This window comes from Neofelis nebulosa, chromosome 8, assembly GCF_028018385.1.
Source record: "Neofelis nebulosa isolate mNeoNeb1 chromosome 8, mNeoNeb1.pri, whole genome shotgun sequence".
NCBI lineage: Eukaryota > Metazoa > Chordata > Mammalia > Carnivora > Felidae > Neofelis > Neofelis nebulosa.
The window spans coordinates 121,910,648-121,932,051 of record NC_080789.1 but is presented as its reverse complement, the minus strand read 5'-3'; the positions used below and the strand labels follow the sequence as shown (position 1 = coordinate 121,932,051).

General features: G+C 44.0%; 1 protein-coding gene across 5 annotated transcripts in view; it reads right to left on the bottom strand.

Moving 5' to 3' along the window:
- Positions 1 to 21,404, bottom strand: part of PIP4K2A (phosphatidylinositol-5-phosphate 4-kinase type 2 alpha) — a 186,099-nt gene that overhangs the window by 72,768 nt on the left and 91,927 nt on the right. The window contains exon 1 of one of the 5 annotated variants that reach the window (XM_058681713.1): positions 4,783 to 4,986. The exons of the other annotated variants lie outside the window; for them this stretch is intronic. Coding sequence (XP_058537696.1) covers positions 4,783 to 4,791 — 9 coding nt within the window. The 5' untranslated portion in view covers positions 4,792 to 4,986. Of the gene's footprint in view, positions 1 to 4,782; positions 4,987 to 21,404 lie in introns of those variants that run through there. 5 annotated transcript variants of the gene reach the window in all.

Below are 21,404 nucleotides of genomic sequence, written 5' to 3'. Positions count from 1 at the left end.
GAAGTTATGCAACTATGGATACATAATACCCCGTGTACACAAAATAGTCTAAGAAGAAGTCCGCTCTTAGACACAGTGTAGTTAAGCTGAAGATACCAAGAGCAGAGAGAAGAAAATTGGCCAGAGGGAAAGGACAGAACACAATGAAGGAACGACAACCAGACTGACGGCTGACTTCTCAACAGCAAAGCTGGAAAGCCCCGAAGACGGTGGTCTACCTTCAAAGTGAAAAATACTGTGTACATAAAACTGTATGCTGCGGTATAATATATATTTGGGCTATTATCGGGGTTCCTGGCACAAATCTAAAACCCCTGGAATTTCCAGAGTGATAGGATTACCTTTTGCCACTCATCAGGCACCCTGTTTGAGCACGCCTGAATTCATGCTAACGAGGTGACTCTGGGTGAGGCCCCTAGAGAGCCAGAGAGGATGGGGCCGGTCACCAGAAAGGCCAAGTAAGAACAACTTTGGAACTTTCAGCCCCGCTCACTGACCTCTGAGAAGGGGAAGGGAGTTGCTAGAGATTAAGTTCCATTAAAACTCTTGAACAAGAAGTGCTGGGCTTCTGGGGGCGGTGAACACATCCACGTGCCTGGATGTGGCAGCACATCCCAGGCTCATGGGGACAGAAGCCCCAGCGCTCGGGAACCTTCTGGGCCTCCGCCTATGTACCTGTTTGCCTGGCTGTTTATCTGGATCTTTTATCACATCCTTCATAGTAACCTGGTAAATGTGCATACATGTTTTTTACATGAGCCGCTCTAGCAAATTAATCAAACCTGAGGAGGGGGTCAGGGCACGTCCGATTTACAGCCAGTAGGCGAGAAGCACAGGTGACAGCCTGGGACATCTGAAGCAAGGGCAGTCTGTGGGACTGAGCCCTTAACCCGCGGGGTCTGATGCTGTCCCCGGAGAGGCAGTGTCAGAATTCACTGCCCTGTAGTATTGAAAAAACGTATGTGGGATATCCACTAAAACTGTCTTCCAAAAAGAAAAAAAGAGCAAAATAAAGGCTTTTTCATAGAAACAACACCCGAGAACTTACTGACAAAGGACCTCACTAAGGGAACTTGTAAGTCTTAGAAGCATATTATTTAGCCTCTAAGGATATAATTCAGAAAGGAAGTAAATGTTGTGTGCGGAAGGTATGAGATACAAAAACAATTAGTAAGCAAATAAATTTGTAAATATGAAGACAAATACAAGTAAGTATCACCTATATAAAGTAATAACGCTTAGTTCTCGGGATCAAAATAAACACTTAGTAACAACAGCAGGTAACTTGGGAAGCAAAGTGACGGGGGCCTGTTGTATTGTTCAGGAGAGTGAGGCAACTTTAAGTATCGTAACATTTAAAGTAGAGAAACAGAGTATATAGCTTCCAAACTAGTGGGGGAGGGGGAGAGGGGGGTGGACACAGTGCGAAAAGAAATAAAACTCATTATTTTTAAAAAGAGGAAAAAATACTGGCGTCTGGGCTCAGTCAGTTAAGCGTCCGACTTAAGCTCAGGTCATGATCTCGCGGTTCGTGAGTTCGAGCCCCATGTCGGGCTCTGTGCTGTCGGTTCAGAACCTGGAGCCTGCTTCGGTGTGTCCTCTCTCTCTCTCTCTCTCTGCCCCTCCCCCGGTTGCACTACTCTGTCTCTCAAAAAATGAATAAACGTTAACAATTTTTTTTTTCTTTTTTAAAAGAAGAGGAAAAAGTAAGCACTGCAAAAATGGGACAAATAGAAAGTAAGTGATGAACAAGGCTGGATAGACACATAATCCCAATAAGCATGAGTGGACAAACAATTAAAAATACTGTCAAAATGAATTAAAGACTACAGGCTATGTGCAAGAGAAACACCTAAGGCATAACTCAAAAAGGTTGAAAGGAACAGAAAAACCATATTAAATAGTACCGAAAATTACTGAAAAGCTAGCTTACCTTTACTAACATCGGGTAAACTAATAACTTTAAGACAAAAGCATTATTAAGGGTAAAGAAGGCCTGTACATAATGATAAAAGGCTCAATTAGCCAGGAAGCTAGGATTCATGTTGTAAGTACCTCATTAGTCTGGAATTATACAGCAAAAATTGTTAGGACCTCAGGGAAAATGGGCAACCCCTTATTATCGAGAAAGATTTGAACATGCTTTACTGATAGTTCAAAAAGCCAAAAGAACTAAGAAAGATAGAGATTTTTTTAAACAACATATTAAACAACACTCATTCAATATATGCTCTTCCGGGTGCTTGGGATATGTTATTGAAAACAGATTAAGATGCCTGCCCTCCTGAAGCTTACATCTGAGTGGGAAGAGTCGGTAAATAAAACATAAACTTAGTAACATAAATTATCTACTATGTTAGAGGACTATGGAAAAAAAAAAAGAAAAAGAGCGGGAAGAAAGGGCTAGGGAACGCCCATCAGTGTATGTGTGGGGGTCCCCGAAGTATTTTAAATAGGGAGGGTTGGAGTAGACCAAGGTTTGGAGAGAAAAGGGGTTTAGCATTCCAGTGCAAAGGCCCTGGGGCAGGGCATGCCTGATATGCTTGGGACATGGAGACCCCTGTGGCTGGAGATTACTTGAGAAGAGAAACAGGAAGGGCTGAGATCACTGGAAAGACTGGCTTTCACTGCCAAAGATATGGGAGCTGTTGCAGGGTTCTGAGTGGTAGAGTGTCCACATTACTTAACTCGGGGTTTAAAAAGATTACTGGAGGGGTGAGGGTGGGCACAAGTATGCGACAGGGAGACCAGTGACAGCAGTGTAGGTAGGAAAGGGGGTATTTTTCGAAAGTGGAGCCAACGTCATTTCCTGAAGTTCTGAATGTGGGGGGTAAGAAAGAAGCCAAGACTGAGGCCAAGGCCTTGGCCTGAGCAATTAAGGGGACAGATTTGCCATCATCCAAGGTGGGGGGAGAATTCTGCGTTCCTTCTCATGCTTTTTGCTTTTTGAATCATGTTAAAGAAATGCCTGTTGTAAAAACTGGGTGCTTTAACAATTTTTTAATAACGACAAAATGGAAAACATACACGCAAACTATCAGGCTACTTACAATGTACATATATAAAATGTTATGCACTGCGGATTCTCAAACCTTATTACGATCAGATTAGAAACCCCCACCCGCATTTCCTGATCCACTGCCTTTTTTTTTTTTTTTAAACACACTTGCTGGGCAGCCAGCTTCCCAAAGATACCATGTCCTTGAAAGGAATGTAGCATAATCTGAGCTGAAATCGTGGACTCCCTCGAGCTAGTCGTTTGCATGGTATCTCACAGATGCTGAGTATCTACCACATTCCTCTGGAAATTCTCAAATATCCCTGGCACTCCTGGGAAATTTGCTGCAGTGCCCCAGGGCACCTTGGCAGAGTTTGGGAAGTACAGATATAAAATACGGCAGCAGATGTTTAAAACGGCAAATGATATAATCTAATTCTAGAATGAAATCATCAGAATAATCCCTCAAGATTCACTGTAGTGGATTATAATTTACAAGCACTTTATATTCATCCCAAACAAGCTTCATTACAACCACCCGTTAATCTTTAACCTGCATACATGGATGTTCTATCCAGATAGTTTTCTTGATAGAACTCTGTATCAAACGCATTGTGCAAGGCCAAATTACCATTCCGTTCCTTCCAAAGTATTTCAGTAACTTAATCAGAAATCACTTTCAGCCTACTGTATACTATATGACTAGAAGCTCCATGTTACGGTCCATGTACGAAACTGCCACTTAACAAAAACACTAGACTAATTTTAAATCATGCATTCTTTCCTACTCATGTCACTCAAGTCTCTTAAATAGAAAACAATTCTCAGTATATCTGTGAAAAATTTTAAAACGTGCATCTTTATATCAGCACTGGAATACCAAAGTTTGGAAACAAGAGAATCAGAACCGAAAACCAAGTCTGGTGAGGAGCACAATTAGAACAAAGCTGGATGATAAATCGGTTTTTCGGTATCTTGTGCAAACCAAAGAGTGTCCGTAAAAACAGGACGTCTACAGGGCGGCAAAGGGCAAGGTGAGAAGCAATCACTTCACATCGCGTTCCCCAAGTTATACAGAAAAAAGCTGGAGGGAACATGATAGTAAGATTCGTATCACAAGCTAGGTTCTGCGTGGTTACTGAAAAAGCGAAACCGGATTTGGAAGCAGGAACAACCAAATCCCTGCATTCGGACGCCTCAGGCTGTTGGGGTCAGAACTGGCAACAGTATCTGCTTTAGAAAGAAAGCAAGCAGTGCCAGCCGTGAGTGTCTGCTCCGGGCTGAGCGCTGCATAAACACCGCGCTCACCCTCGCGGTGCGTACAGTCCAGAGGGGCTCGCGCATCGATAGAAAAAGTGCACACGTGTAAAATTCAAACAATGACAAGTGTCGGGAGAGGGAAGGACATCAGGCTGGGAGCAAGCATGACAAAGCATAGACGGGGGCAGGAATGATGGAAGGAGCTCGACTTGAGCAGAAGGCAGGTGGGAGGGTTCCAGAAAGTAGGGTCACAGGCGCAAAGGCCCTGTGGCGGGAGGAGGGCACAGCTAACTGGAGAAATAAAAGGTTAACGTGTGAGGAAGGCAGAAGTCAAGAGGGCACGTGACAGGATGGGGCTGAACCGCACGCAGACAAGGGCTGTAAGAGGCTACTGTGGAACTCGAGGAGAGGCCAGAAGCCGGGCGAAGCGGGGAGGCAGCAGACACAAAGTAAGTAGATTCCGCTGACACTGAAATGGCAAAGACATGGACTTGAGTGAGTGGAAAGACCGCGATTCCATTTACCGAGAGCATTTTAGGAGGAGAGTTCAGTTTGGGACTTGTTAAATCTGATGTGCTCTTCAGATGTCTTCAATGTTGACGTCAAGGTGGGCAGGTGGCCACGCGGCCCTGAAGTTCCCAGGGGAGGCAGGGGCGGGAGATAAAAATACGCATTATCTGTATATGAGACAGGAGTTCTTCCTCGGGAGTAAAGGAAGGAAGCTGGAGAGCAGCGAGCGAGGGCAGGAGGGCCTAAAAGCAGCCTTGAGTGCAGTCATCAATGGTTAACGGCATGGACAGGCGGATGAGCCTGCAAAGGAGAAAGGGAAGCGCGCTGTCACCTCGCGGTGGGAGTTGGGCTGGGGGATCCAGGGCGGGCATGAAGGAAAGGGAGGTGGGGAGGTGGCTCCTCCACCAGGAGGGGGAAAAGGAAGGGGTTGTGTGGAACTGGCTGAGTCTGAGGGAAGACAGCAGTTCCCGTCCACTGGCAAACCTCCGCGGGAAGGAGGAGCCGTGGCCATCGACTGTGCGAGAGGCAGGCCGGGGTGGGGGGCGGGGGGCGTGGGAGGTGGATTCAGAGGCCTGGAGAGAACACCGAGAACTTGAAAGACGGGCCACAGAACGCGGGAGAAGGAGTCTGAAGAGGGAAATGGGGCTGGGCTTCCGGGCAGAGCTGGGAGTCCATCTGTGGTCTGTGATGGTTAAGTTACAGGGAACCAAACGAACTCGTGGGGTGACATCCCGGGCAGAGCTCGGCCTCAGGGTGCGGGTGCAGAGGCGGAGGACGGCTGGGGTCCTTCAGGTTCAAGGTTTTGGTTAGTCGAGTGTGACATAAAGAGCAATGGAGTTCCAGGATAATCATTTGGACATGGGAAGTCGGTACAAAATGCTCTCTGACCAGAGTTTTCCACGACGGTTGACATGGGTCACGGGCAGCACGCACACACAGTGAAATACAAAGCAGCAGAGAAGAAATATTGCGGTCTAGAAAGTAAGTGCCACAGGCACTGAGAGCAGGTGCTGACAGCTCCTGGGAGGGAGGGAAGCTCGATGTGGCCCTAGCCGGACGAGGAGATGTGACTAGTGTTTCATTTAAATGTCTGGAAAATGCATACTTTTACTTCTTGCTACAAATCCCAGCTTCACAGATCAGAGCACGCCAGGATGTGGGGAATGTTGCACCTTCATTATTAGAGCAGAAAAGAGGTAAGAAATGAAACGTGATTACGCTCACTCCTTGGTTTACATATACCCAAAAGATGAGGAAATTAAAAGAGAATCTTAGAGATCCTAGCAAGTCTCTTGTTTTGCAGATTACAACGTATCCTGGTATATCTATCCCTTTATAATCGCGTAGCAGCCCGATTCTGGGTTATATCAGACAGCTACTTTACGAGCATTTTATCTTTCATTCACAATAGCTTCACATTTCCTTTGGGTTTCTCTTTTCCCCAGAAGTTCTCTCCCCACAAACCACTCGGTCAGATTACGAGTAGCTAGATTTCATGACCTGTGAACAAACGCTTCACAAACCCGAGGACCTACCATTTAAAAGCTTTTAATTAGTAAACAATGTTTCTTCAATAGTGTGCCCATGAGCCCCTATATTATCTTCTTCTAGAAGCACATTTTGTTGCCACATGGGCTCACCCATACACAAAATTCATCGTTTTCATCAACATGTATTTAATTATAGGGCTGCCCAGTAACTGAAAGGCTATTTAACTTCCTGGATAAGTTCTCCTTTAGTCTGACAGCACACAAATCAAAATATATCCTTGTTTCTAGTTCACATTCTTGAGCTCATGGAGGTAATGACAATGAGCTGTTATCTTGAATAAGGTTAAGTTAATCCCGTTTGTTAATTTCTATGTTCCACACAGAGCTTTGGGTTGCTAATGCTCAGATTTCAGGACAAAATTCTTGGGTTTCAAAGCCTTTCGTGGGAGAAAACTTTACCAGTTTGGCATTCTATCTGCCCCAACCATTCCACGTGGCCCATCGCGAAACTGGTAACGAAGGTAGCAATGATTATCATCACCATTAGTTTACGTCTGCTATTATTCGTATTTAACAAAGCATTTGCACATTTTTCTCTTTTCTAGACACTTACCTAGGGGACACAGATACATAGCTATAATTGACATACGCTATGTAATATCCATGAAAGGAAATAAAACAATTGTGTTAACTACGTTGAAGGAAGGAATGACACCACCCCCCCCCCCCCCGCAATAAAATTAAGCATACATTATGAAATCCAAATAGTTTTAACTTTATGGAGATAACAGTGGTTTTGGAGCTGACGAAAATTTTATTGGGTTAACTAAACAGTACATTGAAAGCACTAGCTATCTTATTAAGGCCACATTTCAAGTTCCTCGGATTGCAAATACTCAATAAACTCTCACAACAGAAATGCGCTCATACGTTATACTTGCGAAGTGCAGTAAAACCCTGGGTGGTGAGTCACGCGTTCTGCGAGTGTTCCGCAAGACGAGCAACCATTTCTAATCAATTTTAACCGGATAAGTGAACGATGTCTTGCAAGAGGAGTAGTTTGTGACATGACACCGAATGCCACGTGATCATAACTGAGCCAATGGCTCTTCTTTCTCTCTCTCACACTGCGGGATTGTGGGTGATCGTCTCCCATGCTCTGATGCTCAGTCTCAGGCCGTGGTGTTTCACAGAAATCAGTGATTTTTCAGAACGTCGGAAGGTGCCCACAAATGGCACTTGTGTGTTTTTTTTGTCACTCTAAAGCACCTATGGACAGTCCTTTGCTTTTCATACAAGAGGAAGCTTAGGAATGCTTGGCTTCATTGTAGGTCAGGCTGCCTGCAGATATAGACCCTTTCCTCTGCCACCTTATTGCCAGTTACATTAAATACGGTATATTGCAAGTTTATTAGTACTGTAGTCAACATCTGTGTGAGCATATACAATGGCCCCCATGCAGAAGAAGATTCTATTGAGCCAATAGATGGCGGTGATTCCGTAAGCGACAGTGAAAGTGGTCCTACACAATAACTCTCTCTTGTCTCCCCCACACCAGCCACAATGGTTTTCAAAGGTAAGTGTGGGTCAATTTGTTTGTTTTTCTTTATATTTTGTATTTTATTATCTCGTATTATATTACAGTATTGTAACCATTTTTATGTGAATATTTTTGGGTTGTGGAACGAATCATCCGAGTTTCCATTATTTCCTATGGGGAAATTTGCTTTGATATACAGGTGCTTTGGATTATAAGCATGTTTCCAGAACAAATTATGCTCGCAAAGGTTTTATTTGTACTTCATAGTTGTCCAACCACTTCAGCAAATATTTTTTCATTTTCTATGTGTACTGACAGTCATATTCATGGTCCTATAAAGCTCAACAGCATAAAAGTATTGTAAATGCCCCCATGCAGCCAAGCTATAGGATGCATCCCCCAGGGCCCTGGGAAGGGCCTCATTTCCATTTATGCCACACAGTCACCCCCAAAACAGACAGGTTTGGACAAGCTCTGCTTTTCCACTTGGCCATTGGGCGTCAATATGGACAATGCGGGGGTCCGACATAAGACATCAAATAGGGGTGCCTGGGTGGCTCAGTTGGTTCAGCATCTGACTCCTGATTTCAGCTCAGGTCAAGATCTCACAATTCGTGAGATTGAGCCCTGCATCGGGCTACGTGCTGACAGCACAGAGCCTGCTTTGGATTCTCTCTCTCTCTTTCCCTCTCTCTCTCCCCCTGCCCCTCCCCTGCTCATGCATCCTCTCTCTCAAAATAAATCAACAAACTTTAAAAAAGGACAACAAATAAAGAAGTTTTGTTGTCAGCTTCAACAAAAACCATAGAAACCAGGGCAAAGGGATGCAGGGAGGGTTAGTACCAAGGTTTAGGACAAAGTGTCCACATATAAGTCAAGGGTGGGGGAGAGCAGAGAGAACATGTGTAGAGGGGAGTGGTGAAGGAAGAGGATGGGGAGAGCTTCGAGGTCGAGGCTCACCTTTGCCTCCCTCGCTTTAATACCTGGTATTGACCTTGCTAATACTTAGGGGACACCCACAAAGCATCACATTAAGCTCTTCAGGTACAGTATCTTATCTGATCTGTGCAAAAGAGTGAAGTAGATACTATCGTTACCCCCTCTTTCCAGATAAAGAAACTGAGGGTTAGTGAGACGAGGTAAACTAACCCGGCCTGCTCAGGCAACTCACTTGAGTTACCTCAAATATAAAATTCAGGCAGTGGGAACGGGCTGACCCTAAGATCCTTTGGAGCACCTGACTGCCTATGAGGTCAGACCCACAGCAACTTCCTAAGATGTCCGCTGGGTGTAGGGCTTACTTAAGAAAAACGGTTCACCTGAAATTTAAGTCTTCCACTGTGTCCAAAATTTCTAAAAGATTCCTTATTTTTTTTAAAAAGGGGAATAACTACATGCATATTGAGAATGAATTATTAAACGTATATTTAATTGAATATGCCCCACGGTCTGCTACAATTATATCAGCTACGGTTTCAGTACGTGCACTCTAAATTTGGAAAGACCGGTATCGCTGAAAAGCTATCGGACAATACTTGTCACTTCAAAAAAGGGAAAGTAAAAAAATTCCTCAAACCTCCCCAAATGACAACAAATTATAAACGGAAGGACACACAGTTGATTTCCAAAGCAATTACTTACTCAAGCACATTTGTTTAATAATCGGTTTTCACTCAGTCAAGAATACACACACAGAAAGACACCCCCGCCAAAGAGCACCTCTCACGTGGAGATACAGAGATATTTAATCTGATTAGGATAGACAGTCACTAAAAATTATGCCATATTGAGATGGAACAGAGGGTAGCCGAATCTACAGGCATAGGTGGTGGGTGGGAGCTGTTTTCAGAGCAGTGCACCCATCTAGGATTGGGGCCAGATGGGATGCCAAGAGTGAGAATTCTCTCCTTTTTTTAAAGTCTATTTATTTGTTTTGAGAGAGACAGAGTGAGTAGGGGAGGGGTAGACAGAGAGGGAGAGAGAGAATCCCAAGCAGGCTCTGCACTGTTAGCACAGACGTGGGGCTCGCACTCACGAAACCGTGAGATCATGACTTGAGCTGAAATCAAGAGTCGGACGCCTGACAGACTGAGCCACCCAGGCACCCCACGAGTGAGAATTACCTTAAAAGGCCATTTCATATATCCCTCTTCAAAAAATCTCCAGGGACACCTGGGGGGCTCAGTTGGGTAAGCATCCAACTTCAGCTCAGGTCATGATCTCACGGTTTGTGGGTTCGAGCCCCACGTCGGGCTCTGTGCTGACGGCTCAGAGCCTGGAGCCTCCTTCAGATTCTGTGTCTTCCTCTGTCTCTGCCCCTTCCCCTCTCTTGCTCGATCTCTCTCAAAAATAAATAAATATTTAAAAAAAAATTTTTTTTTAAATCTCAAGATACATATTGAAGTGGGCTTTCTTAACCTCTCACACAACCTTCCGACCACCTAAATATGAGTGCACATTTAAAAATACAATTTGGTAATAAAAATAAAGTGAGTAAGCTGCAGGGTGATAAACCTGAGTAAGACTCAAGATCAGTAAGGACCCAATGGGAAAAAGAACCTGATGCAGAGCTTGACACGACTGTTGTTTGGGATACTATTTTAACTTTAATTAATTTCTTAGGGAAATCGATTAATAAATATGTCAAATCAGATTCCCTAGACTTTACAAATTTCTCAATTGCTTCTGGTCTACAAAAGGATTCTGACTTTACAATTACAAAAGCGGTCCAAGTTCGCCATTAATGTCAAAAATGTCCTCTTCCCCTCCATATATCCCTTCATGACAGTATCTCAAAATAGATACTATCCACTTAGTGGACTCATCACACACACACACACACACACACAATTCCTTTGAGACTCTCTGGTTAATAAGCATAGAAAGATCCTTCCCACCAAATAATTCACTTTGAACATTTCCGCCCTAGGGTTCATTGGCTTTTGGAAGTGAAGGAGTAGAAAACTAAAATTCCTACTTCCAGGAGGTAACAGTCGAAGGTGTTCGCAGAGATACTGGAACAAATCACAGCTGGACTTCTGATGCCTTCAGTCTCTCTTGGTTCCACAAACAGCAGGGTCATTTAAACGTGAATCAGAACCTTCACCGGTTCTCCCCCCCCCCCCCCCCCCGCCCCCCAAGGTATACAAAATGACCTCAGGCGAGCTTCTAAGAAAACATTTTCTGCAGTGTGAAAGGTCATCAAGACTGTACTTCCCTCCCCAAGCTCTTCCCCAGGGCAGTCTGCGGTCTCCGCTTCTGGGGAGGGTGGGGATCTTGACAAGGAACAGGGAAGAGGGACCCAGCTTTGAGAGTTGTAACAATAAACTTTAGCAGATTAGACAGGCTGTCTGGTTGACATACAATTGCCCCAATTAGGTGTTAATACCTATGTTGGGCCCCTTCCAAATGCCTGGGAGTTGGCTTCTAAAAACTTGTTACATTTATTAGTTTGTAAAATGGGGATCTCACCAGCAGTTTATATACCAAATATATATACCAAATATATATCAAATATATCCAATATATATACCAAATATATATCTTATTTTATGACTGAGATAGCAATCAGAATGTCCTTAGAATAAAAAAATATCATAAAGGCACCATTTTCCCTTTCTTTTACCGATTTTCTTAGTAAATTTGGGGGACGGGGATGGAGGGGAGATTGCCTACGATTTTTTTTAATCTGATTTTTACTAATTTGTAATGTCTTATTTCCCATTAGAAAAATATCCAGTCACGGGGCACCTGGCTGGCTCAGTCAGTAGAGCGTGCAACTCTTGGTCTCGGGGTTATGAGTTTGAGCCCTGCTTGGGGGTGTAGAGATCCCTTAGAAATAAAATCTTAAAAAAAAAAAATACCCATTTACTTGAGCACCAGCTCTCAGTTGGAAATAATTTTATATAAATCTTGTAACAAATATAGCTTGAAATAATTAAGAATGTTAAAAACTGTCTCAATATGACTCAAGGATGTAGCCCTCGCTGGGAATGGTGTGGCTCTCATTATAACTCAGACTGCAAACGGAACAGGAAGTCCAGAGGGTTCAGAGGGGCAGGCAGAGCAAATTAGAGTCAATTACAGACGTAGGAAAAAAACAGGCAGCTGCAAATGTTTGCGAAGTGTATTTTTATTTGTCTTGAGGCAAGAGGTCAATTTTCCACAGCTGCTCCGTCACTATTCATTAAAAACTATTTTTTAAAAGTTAATATCTTTGTATTTGCAGAGAGGACAAAATAAAAAATGCAAGCGTATTTTAATTAAAGCCTGCTTTTGAAATGGGAGCTATCTTCAAACGTCTAGACAAATAAATGCTTTATGTGGATGAGCCCGATAAAACCGCTCCGATAGCAAAGCTGAGTAGAGACAAATCAAAGCACAAAGGTCTGTCACATCCCAACAGCTATAAACTCCAAAGCCCAAAGTAATACACTTACAGGCATTTTTTTCCTGTCGCACAAGGATCGTTAAGTCAATCTTTTGATAAACGGCTACTTGACTAAAATGAAAATGTCATCAGAAATATTTAAACTCTTGGTTAGAATCTTAATTTATAACACAGGCACAACCATCTACCGTCTGTCAACTCGGTATCTGCGAGCTCAGACTTCTGCCGGGTGTTCCTTGCCGGCTGGCCCGACTCCAGCCTCATCCAAAAGAATGAAGTCATGCTAAAATTTTACCTCTCGTGAACCACTGAATCCGACATGAAACTATTGAATGAAGGCCAAAATTTTACAGGCTTTTTGCAGAAGGGGCACTGGCTTTAAAACCTGCAAGAAAAATGTTGCCAACGAAAACGAGACCCTGCAGTGGGAACGTGGTCTGTTCAAAAGGACTCGGGCTTGGAGTCAAGAGGTCTGTGATGCCACTCCCTCGCCACCTAACCTTGAGCCAATTGCTCCAGCTCTCTCGATCCCGTTTGATACCTTAAAAAATGAGTTCGAGGAGGCAAGGGATTGCAAACGATGTGCAGTTTGGCCCAGAGAGGGATTTAGAAAATGCTTGAATTAATTACCAATTTGTTTTTTCAGGCTTGCGAAAATTCTACGTACCGATTTGGATTTCTGGCGTCTTTGAAAAAACAGCAAGGTCTGGCATCTTGCCTGGCATCATCTGGCGTGAGGACCAGCGGGGACGCACCCGCTGGCAGGGCACAGGTCCCACCGCACCCTAAAGACATCACTAGATGACCTCACTCATTCTAGGGTTTCAGCCACCGCTGGGCTCTGATGTCTGCATGGGAGGCAGTCCCACAAATAAAAGTGAATTGCAAACCAGCTTTCCATAGGGGGTTTCTTAATTCCTAGAGGAAACGGATGACCTCATGGAGTGTTTTACTTATACGGGTGCAGGCAGACAGGGACAAAGGTAGGAAGAGAAGCTCACGGCTCCGATATGAATAATCAACGACACTGTATGATCTTGGTCCTTCACTGAAATGGGCACAAAGACATGGAAGGGATGCTAAACTGAACTTGTACACCTGCAGTTGCCAGTGACCATGTCTTCATCCCGTCTCCAGAAGGTCGCATGGTTGACAGCCAGGAAAGGTGGGATCAGAGACAAGAGCCATGTGGAGATGACATCATTTGAATTCCTGGACCCAGGAATCTTTTCTTTTTTTAATGTTTATTTATTTTTGAGAGAGAGAGAGACAGAGTGTGAGCAGGAGGAGGGGCAGAGAGGGAAGGAGACACAGAATCTGAAGCTGCCTCCGGGCTCCAAGCTGTCAGCACAGAGCCCGATGTGGGGCTCGAACTCGCGAACCGTGAGATCCTGACCTGAGCCGAAGTCGGACGCTTAACTGACTGAGCCACCCAGGCGCGCCCCTGTTCAGTTTTTTTTTTTTTTTTTTTTTTTTTTAAAGGATTTCTTCAGGAAACTTCCTAGTTGGGAACCTATATTAAGATTCCAGGAGGGAAGCACTGAATTCCTGATTCTGTCAGGAATGGACTTTTGTTTTTCTTTCCGTGAACAGAACAGAGGATCAGCTTGTTTTATTGCCACGACAAGAACAATATGAGGAAGGTTACCATCATGAAGTTTTTATAGCTTTCCTGGATCCCTGTTTTAAGTGACGAACTGACCATGCATTTTTATCGCCTTCCCTTCCAGAAACCCTGCTAAAATGATAATAAAGGAAGTCAGAGATGGAAAAAACAACCATGACAAAAGAAAACTGGACCGCAGACAACACTCGAGGAGAACATTTCAGCTAAGTTTTAAAAGACAGAAAATAGAGCACTGTTCACTGATGTGAGAGGAGAGAAAGCTGCCACCGGCCGCTCAGCTCGCATGGATGCAGAGGGTCTGACGCCTGGAGTTCAGGAAGCAGAAAGCGTGTTGTCTGTTGCCAGCCACTGTTGCACCCTGGGGGAGACAGGGGATTGCGTCTTTAGAGACCTGTACCCAAGAGGCTTCAGAGTTGGGAACGCCGGGCACAGAGCAGGGTGAGCTGGGGCCCAAGACGAATGGAAATCTCCATTCTCACCATCGGGACCCCAGCCCCCACCCTCTGCTCTGCTGTGATCATGCTTGGCCACTCCCTGCGGGGACACTGGAGGCTCCCTCTCTGGAGAAAGCCCCCAGAGAAAACTCCACCAGTGGGCAAAGAGAGGAAGGCTAGACACGCCCTAACCGTGTTCACCTGAGAGCCTCCCGGCCAACAAGCGTCGCCACCCCACATACCCAGAACTGGCCATCTGTTTCCTAGTCTCATTCCTAAATTTGAATGGATAGCAGTGAACCACCAGACACGTGAGGAAGGTCTCTAACACGAAAGAGGGACTGAAAGAAACCTCTTTTTCAGCGATATTTAACACCACGTAATACTAAGTTATCAAATTCAGCATTCTACTAAATACTCAAATGAGACACAGAAGGGTAAACACTATCACTTTAACCAAAAGCTGTGTTATTATTTTAACCAAAAAGAGGGGTGAGAGGGGGAAAAAGAAAAGGCGTAGGAGAGGTACAGCCTCATCTATCATGGCAGAAAGTCAACAGAAAATTCTACAATTGACAGATTCATAGACAGAGGATAAGCATATTACCTAGAAATATAGAAGTAAATACCAGGGTTAATTATCATTAGGTATACCTGTGTGCTAACATGGGAAGTTCTTTAAGAAATAGTTGTAAGTGCAAAAAAAGCAAGATGTGTTTACTATGCTCCCATGCAGGTTTTTTTTTCATGTTTTTGAGAGAGACTGCGTGCATTCGCAGGCACACACACAAGTGGCGGGGGAGGGGGTGGGGAGAGAGGGAGGGAGGGAGGGAGGGAGAGAGAGAGGGAGGGAGGGAGGGAGAGAGAGAGAGAGGGAGGGAGGGAGGGAGAGAGAGAGAGAGAGAGAGAGAGAGAGAGAGAGTATCCGAAGCAGGCTCCAGGCTCTGAGCTGTCGGCACAGAGCCCCGACTCGGGGCTCGAATCCACGAACTGGGAGATCATGACGTTGGGCACTCAACCGACTGAGCCACCCAGGCGCCCCGCTCCCATGCAGGCTTTTGAGAAAGGTTTTACATTCGTGTATTTTATATGAAACGTACAGGAGGAACATACAAGCTACAGGAAGCGGGTTTAGAGATATGGGGTGGGGGTGAAGTTTCTCACGTGTTATTTTCATAACAATGACGGAGGGAAAACCAAAGCACTCCTGTGGCTTCTAACCCAGGGGCATATCATAGAACTACAAGGCAATGTTCCCCAACAAAGAGTGCACGCTCCTAGCAAAGATAAGGGAGAATTTCTATTTATTTTTTTTGTCAACGAAAACTAACTTTTGTAAGTGTATTTTACCTCCTCAGTCCACATGTCTGTCACATGTAGCTTCTGGAATTTGCTACATCACTCCATATATGCTGTAAGGGAGACAACTTGAAGAAAAACAGTAAGAACCCCTACTTGGAGGGGCCGGCAGTGGGTATATCACAACTTCGTCCATGTCTCGTGTATTACAACGGATTGTAGTTTACACGTGCCCGGCTGAGTGCACTCACAGAATATACCGTCTGGTTTTAACTAAGCTAAATTAACCCTCACAAAGCAGACACGTGCTGAAAAAGATGCCTGAAAAGAAGCGACCGAAGCTAATACTAAAAACACGAGCACCTGTTAACAAGAATATGGCAAGGCTAGCAGAAAACGGAGCTCCCGGGGCATTTTCTCTGTTGGCCAAACTATGAGGTCAAGCGTTGATGATTTAAATGGATATGACAAGAATGGTTCAAAAACAACTGAAATTATTGAGAACACTACTTAAAATGTGGGCTCCCTTGCTTTCTGGTTAACTGATATAAATGCCCTTCCCCTAAGATATCTTGAGATATTAGCTGGTGATAGCATCATGCAACTGAAATTCGTAAGTCATTTAAAAACTAAGCACTCAAACTGAACACAGACATCTGTAGTTATTTTAATGTTTCACATCATGTAATACTAAACTACCAAATTTAGCACTCTTTGATATTTTACTAATTTAACGATTAGTGTACAGAAACTCACTTCTTTAAGATTTTTTTTTTTTAATATTTTTTGAGAGAGAGAGAGCGTGCACGCAAGTGGGGCGGGCGGGCAGAGAGAAGACACAGAAGCCAAAGCAGGCTCCAGGCTCTGAGCTGTCCGCATAGAGACCGATATGGGGTTTGAACTCACCAACTGCAAGATCATGACCTGAACCGAAGTCAGATGCTCAACTGACTGAGCCACCCAGGCACCCCAGGATGTTTTTTAATTTTTTTATTATTAATATTTATTTATTTTTGAGAGAGAGAGAGAGAGAGAGAGCAAGCACGAATGGGGGAGGAGAGGGAGAGAGGGAGACCCAGAATCTGAAGCAGGCTCCAGGCCCTGAGCTGTCAGCACAGAGCCTGACGCGGGACTCGAACCCACGAACTGCAAGATCATGACCTGAGCCGAAGTAGGATGCTCAACCGACTGGGCCGCCCAGGACCCCCCAAGAAGCTCCTGTCTAGGTCCCCTGACTAGCAGAATAGGCGCTACGTATGGCTTTTTGTTCCTCCCAAGGTAAAAATGGCCACCCGTGCTTGAAATCCAATATGGCACCACATTCAAATGCATTCATTCCTTTGTCAGCAAACGCTGTTAAGCACAGACATAGAAGACACTGGGCAATATGTGAAGACAAACTCCACAGCCCGGAAACTTCGCCTCACAGTTGCATCAAAGTGAAGATGGTTCTAACACGTGTCTGCTTCTGGAATTTGCTACATCACTCCATATACTCCCAGAACTACTGTGTAATGGTGGTTGAGAAGGAAGCAGAGCCCAAGCACTTTAAGAAGGGATATGAGTCACATGCTTTTCCTTTACAAAAAGCCAACTCTTCCGAACGTGTGGACCTCTGCAGGGATCAGAGGGGCCTGTGGCTGGTGTGCAACCTGTCAGCTCAGAAATAAGCACACTTTAGGGGCGCCTGGGTGGCTCAGTCGGTTAAGCGACCGACTTCGGCTCAGGTCACGATCTCGCGGTCTGCGGGTTCGAGCCCCGTGTCGGGCTCTGGGCTGACGGCTCAGAGCCTGGAGCCTGCTTCCGATTCTGTGTCTCCCTCTCTCTCTGCCCCTCCCCCGTTCACGCTCTGTCTCTGTCTCAAAATTAAATTAAAAAAAAAAAAGAAAGAAAGAAAGAAAGAAAGAAAGAAGCACACTTTAAGCATCCTTTCAAAGTAAAGGGGAGGCTCAGCGTTGAGAAAATAACTGCTTTTCAAGAGACACGCATGCTCTGGAAAGAGAAGATTCTAAACACGGACTTCTGGAAACGTGTCCGCTGTTTTGTGACCTTGGTGCCAAAAACAATGTGACTGTGTCACCTATGAAAACTCTTGCATCAGCACACATAGAAACTGGGAAGTTGGCTATTGTAGCCTATCAGAAATCTCGCCAGGGAGTTTCGCGTTGCTGTGTCCAAACTTCAAAAACAGCGTACCTCTCGATAACTTTGGGAGATTTCAGGGAGAAGGAAAGTTAACATCCCGAAGTCAACGAAAACCTGTGTCAGGTCGACTAAAGCTGGTAGGCCGTGTGGAGACAAGGGATGTGGGGATTTAGTCCAAATGGCCAGTGATGTGCACCTTCTACTGGGGTTTAGACGTCTTTCTGGGCACAAGTTTTCAGCCATGAAAGCCGTTAAGACCAAGAATCAAAATATACAGCAAGAACCTTAGAGGTAGGCTTGAGGGAGATCCGCGTTAAAGCAAAATTTTCAAAATACGCAAATGAATTACCCTGCTCACTCAAAAAGTAATCATTCTTAATGAGGGCAAAAGATTTTTTTATGGTGTTAAAAAGGTTTCTAAATATTTAATCTTCCTTTTTTTTGGCTTTGAGATATGCTGTAAAATCTGTACATGGGCTTGTTAATATTCATGTAGGAAACTGATGCGTAAACAAATCCACAGGGTAGCATGCTTACATCTGACACATACGATGTGTGATCAAAAATGTCTGGAATTTATTGTTCTATGGGAGATTTTTCAATACACGCGCCTTTACCCCTCTTAAAGCCCGGTGGTTGTTTGGCTGCGTGTTTAGGAGAGTAAAAAGTTGCCAGGTATTTTAGACACGACCCTCTCCTCCTTTGCAGGCCCCGAGGCCCCCCCAGCACGCTCAGAGCACTACTGAGAAAGAAACGTGATCCTGGCCGGAGGCAGGCACACTACATAGCATTCACACTTAACCATAGCAACATCACATTCTGAAAACTGTCAAAAAAACACTTTCACATTTACCCGATCTTTCCATCATAACAATGAGGCAGGATTATTCTCGCTGCACAAATGAGAAATAAAGTTTAAGGCCTCAGCAAGGAGGGTAAATTCAAAAAAGGTAAAATTAACTCCTTTCTGCTAAGCCCCGACGCCTGTGCTGACCTCACACGCACTGGACCCTGCACCCCGGAGTCCTGAACGGGGTGCCCCATGGGAAGATATGGCAGAGATGTGGCCCAGGATTTTATGAGAAAACAGGAGCCCAGCTGAATCCCCTTCCTGGGGCTTGTGAGAGGATGCTTCCAGGAATCGCAGGGAGGAGTTAGCAATGTGAGAAGTTTGTGAAACTTGGTAAGTTTGGGATATAGATTTGTATCAAATGATTGTATGAAATTAACCACATTTGGTATCTAAATCTCAGTCTTCTCGGTTCATGTCTCCTCCCCACCATTTCGAAAATACATTCCGTTCCAAACCTTGAGAAGAGCTTGCTTCTAAGCTCAGAGCTTTTGCATCCGATATGCTGAATTAGTCATGTTTTCCTGGTGAGTTACATTCTTTAGCCTAAAAGGCTATTTCAAGCATGTGCAAATGCGTTTTTCTAAAAAATGAAAGCCAACAAGCAACGCAAGTTTTGTCTAAAAAAGCATTAATTGTTTAGCACACAATAGTCTAAAGCTATTTTATTCGGAACAAGAGGATATTTTTTCGAAGACATACCAGACCACATTTCTTACATAATTTTCTTTTGTCACCGCAAATGTTTCTGAGGATGGAGGATACGCTCGCCTAAGTTTCAGTGGAGGGTTTGTAGCGTATCTTTGCTTCTACTAGGCTGAACTGCAGAGAGCCACTGCTTTCCAACAGAGATACAAGTTTACTTTATATTCTGATGTAAAGCAGAGGGCTGTGTGTGGTTTAAAAAATAATCATTAGCTCAGCTAATTTCTTTCTCGCGGCTGAAAACAGAGCATTTTTAACCCTCTACTTCGATTCCTATATACTCACAAATACATGCACTGAACTGTTTTTTTTTGTTGTTTTGTTTTGTTTTTTGGGTTTTTTTTGTTTGTTTTTTTACAAATATAAAAATAACAAGTCCTTTTAACCTGGTTTAAAAAAAAAAAACTGTCACCATTTCATAACGCATTAATTTTCCAAAACATGTCATACCAATTAATGTGTATCTCCTATCCACAAGTACTCCTAATTCACAAACTGTCAGAAGAACAAAAAAGCTGCTGTTTGTTTTCATTATTTTAGGAAAAAAGAGCACTTGCCATCACATGGGTTTTGCAGAAATAATTCCATTCTCCTCTTCCCGACCTCCTCCCACTACGCTTTATGTATTCTACTGACTATAAAAATAGATAAGCAAAAAAGACCCCAGAGAATTAGATGACAGAGCATCTTAATTCCTAATTAGATCAACTGACATTAATTTCTCATTCTCCATATGCCATGAACATGAATTAAGGATGCAACACACCAGATTGAATCCAGGAGGTTCTTACTGGATTTTAAACCTGGAAACTTCTAAAAGGTTGGACAGGGGACTGACGGGACCCTTAGCTAAAAGACTCTTTTTTTTCTTTTTTCTTTCGCCGTTATATTCCAATAATCTTTTTTCTGAATCATTGGAGGCTAATGGTTTTCATCAACAAAGAACCCACGTGGGCACTGAAGCTATGAACTGCCCAACATGACAAATAATTCCTGGGAACAACACAGCACTGCCCTAAGTGGTCTCTCCAAGGTAAGGGAAAGGAATTAGAATGCAGATCTTAGTATGAGGTAGATAAATGATGGAGATCTTAAACAGTGCATTCACTTCCCGAGTATTTTCTCGTGAATGTGTTTTTTTTTTATTTTTTTTATAATGTTTATTTATTTTTGAGACAGAGAGAGACAGAGCATGAGTGGTGGAGGGTCAGAGAGAGGGAGACACAGAATCCGAAACAGGCTCCAGGCTCTGAGCTGTCCGCACAGAGCCCGACGCGGGGCTCGAACTCACGGACGGCAAGATCATGACCTGAGCCGAAATCGGACGCTCAACTGACTGAGCCACCCAGGCGCCCCGTGAATGTCTTTTTTACATTAACTCTAAGAGTCAACTTTTACATTCAGATGTATTGTCCTCTGCTTGCCTTTTGAATACCCGATTTGAACACAATTTAAAGTTGATTAATTTGCAGTTAGAAGGCATACTCAAGAAAGAGAACTGTGATTGAGATGACCTCAAATTCATGTTTTGTCAACTCTGAGTTAGGTTAATTCCTGGTCATTTTTCTTCCTCTCAACCTGAATATTCAAGGTAAAAAAAAAAAAAAAAAATCCAGGGAATGCTGTCTGAAGTTCCATGGGAATAATTTTTTTCAATCTTCGCAGAGGAAACTCAAAATTTGTTTGTCAATTAGGTTTTTTTTTTTTTCCTCCTGGTATTTTCCCCCTCCTGTCACATGCTACCCCATGTACCTCAGCAAAGGCCAAAGGACTTGAATTTGCCCGTGTCCCTGCTCACGGCTTCGCTGCCTAATAGAAATGTGCAGGGATGTCGCGCGAGAAGCACTTAGATGTTTGAAAGTGAGGAACGAGAGCTTTCCGGATGCTCACGAACACAAATACAACTTTGTGCGGGCACAGCATAAACAGGAAGGCACCCAAAACACCTCCCACTGCTTGCTCCTGCTCATTAAGTGTGTGACGTTTAAGTAGGTGACATAAGCCTGCATTTGTTAAGCCAAAATCTAATGTTTTTTTTTTTTTAATTTTTTTTTTCAACATTTTTAATTTATTTTTGGGACAGAGAGAGACAGAGCATGAACGGGGGAGGGGCAGAGAGAGAGGGAGACACAGAATTGGAAACAGGCTCCAGGCTC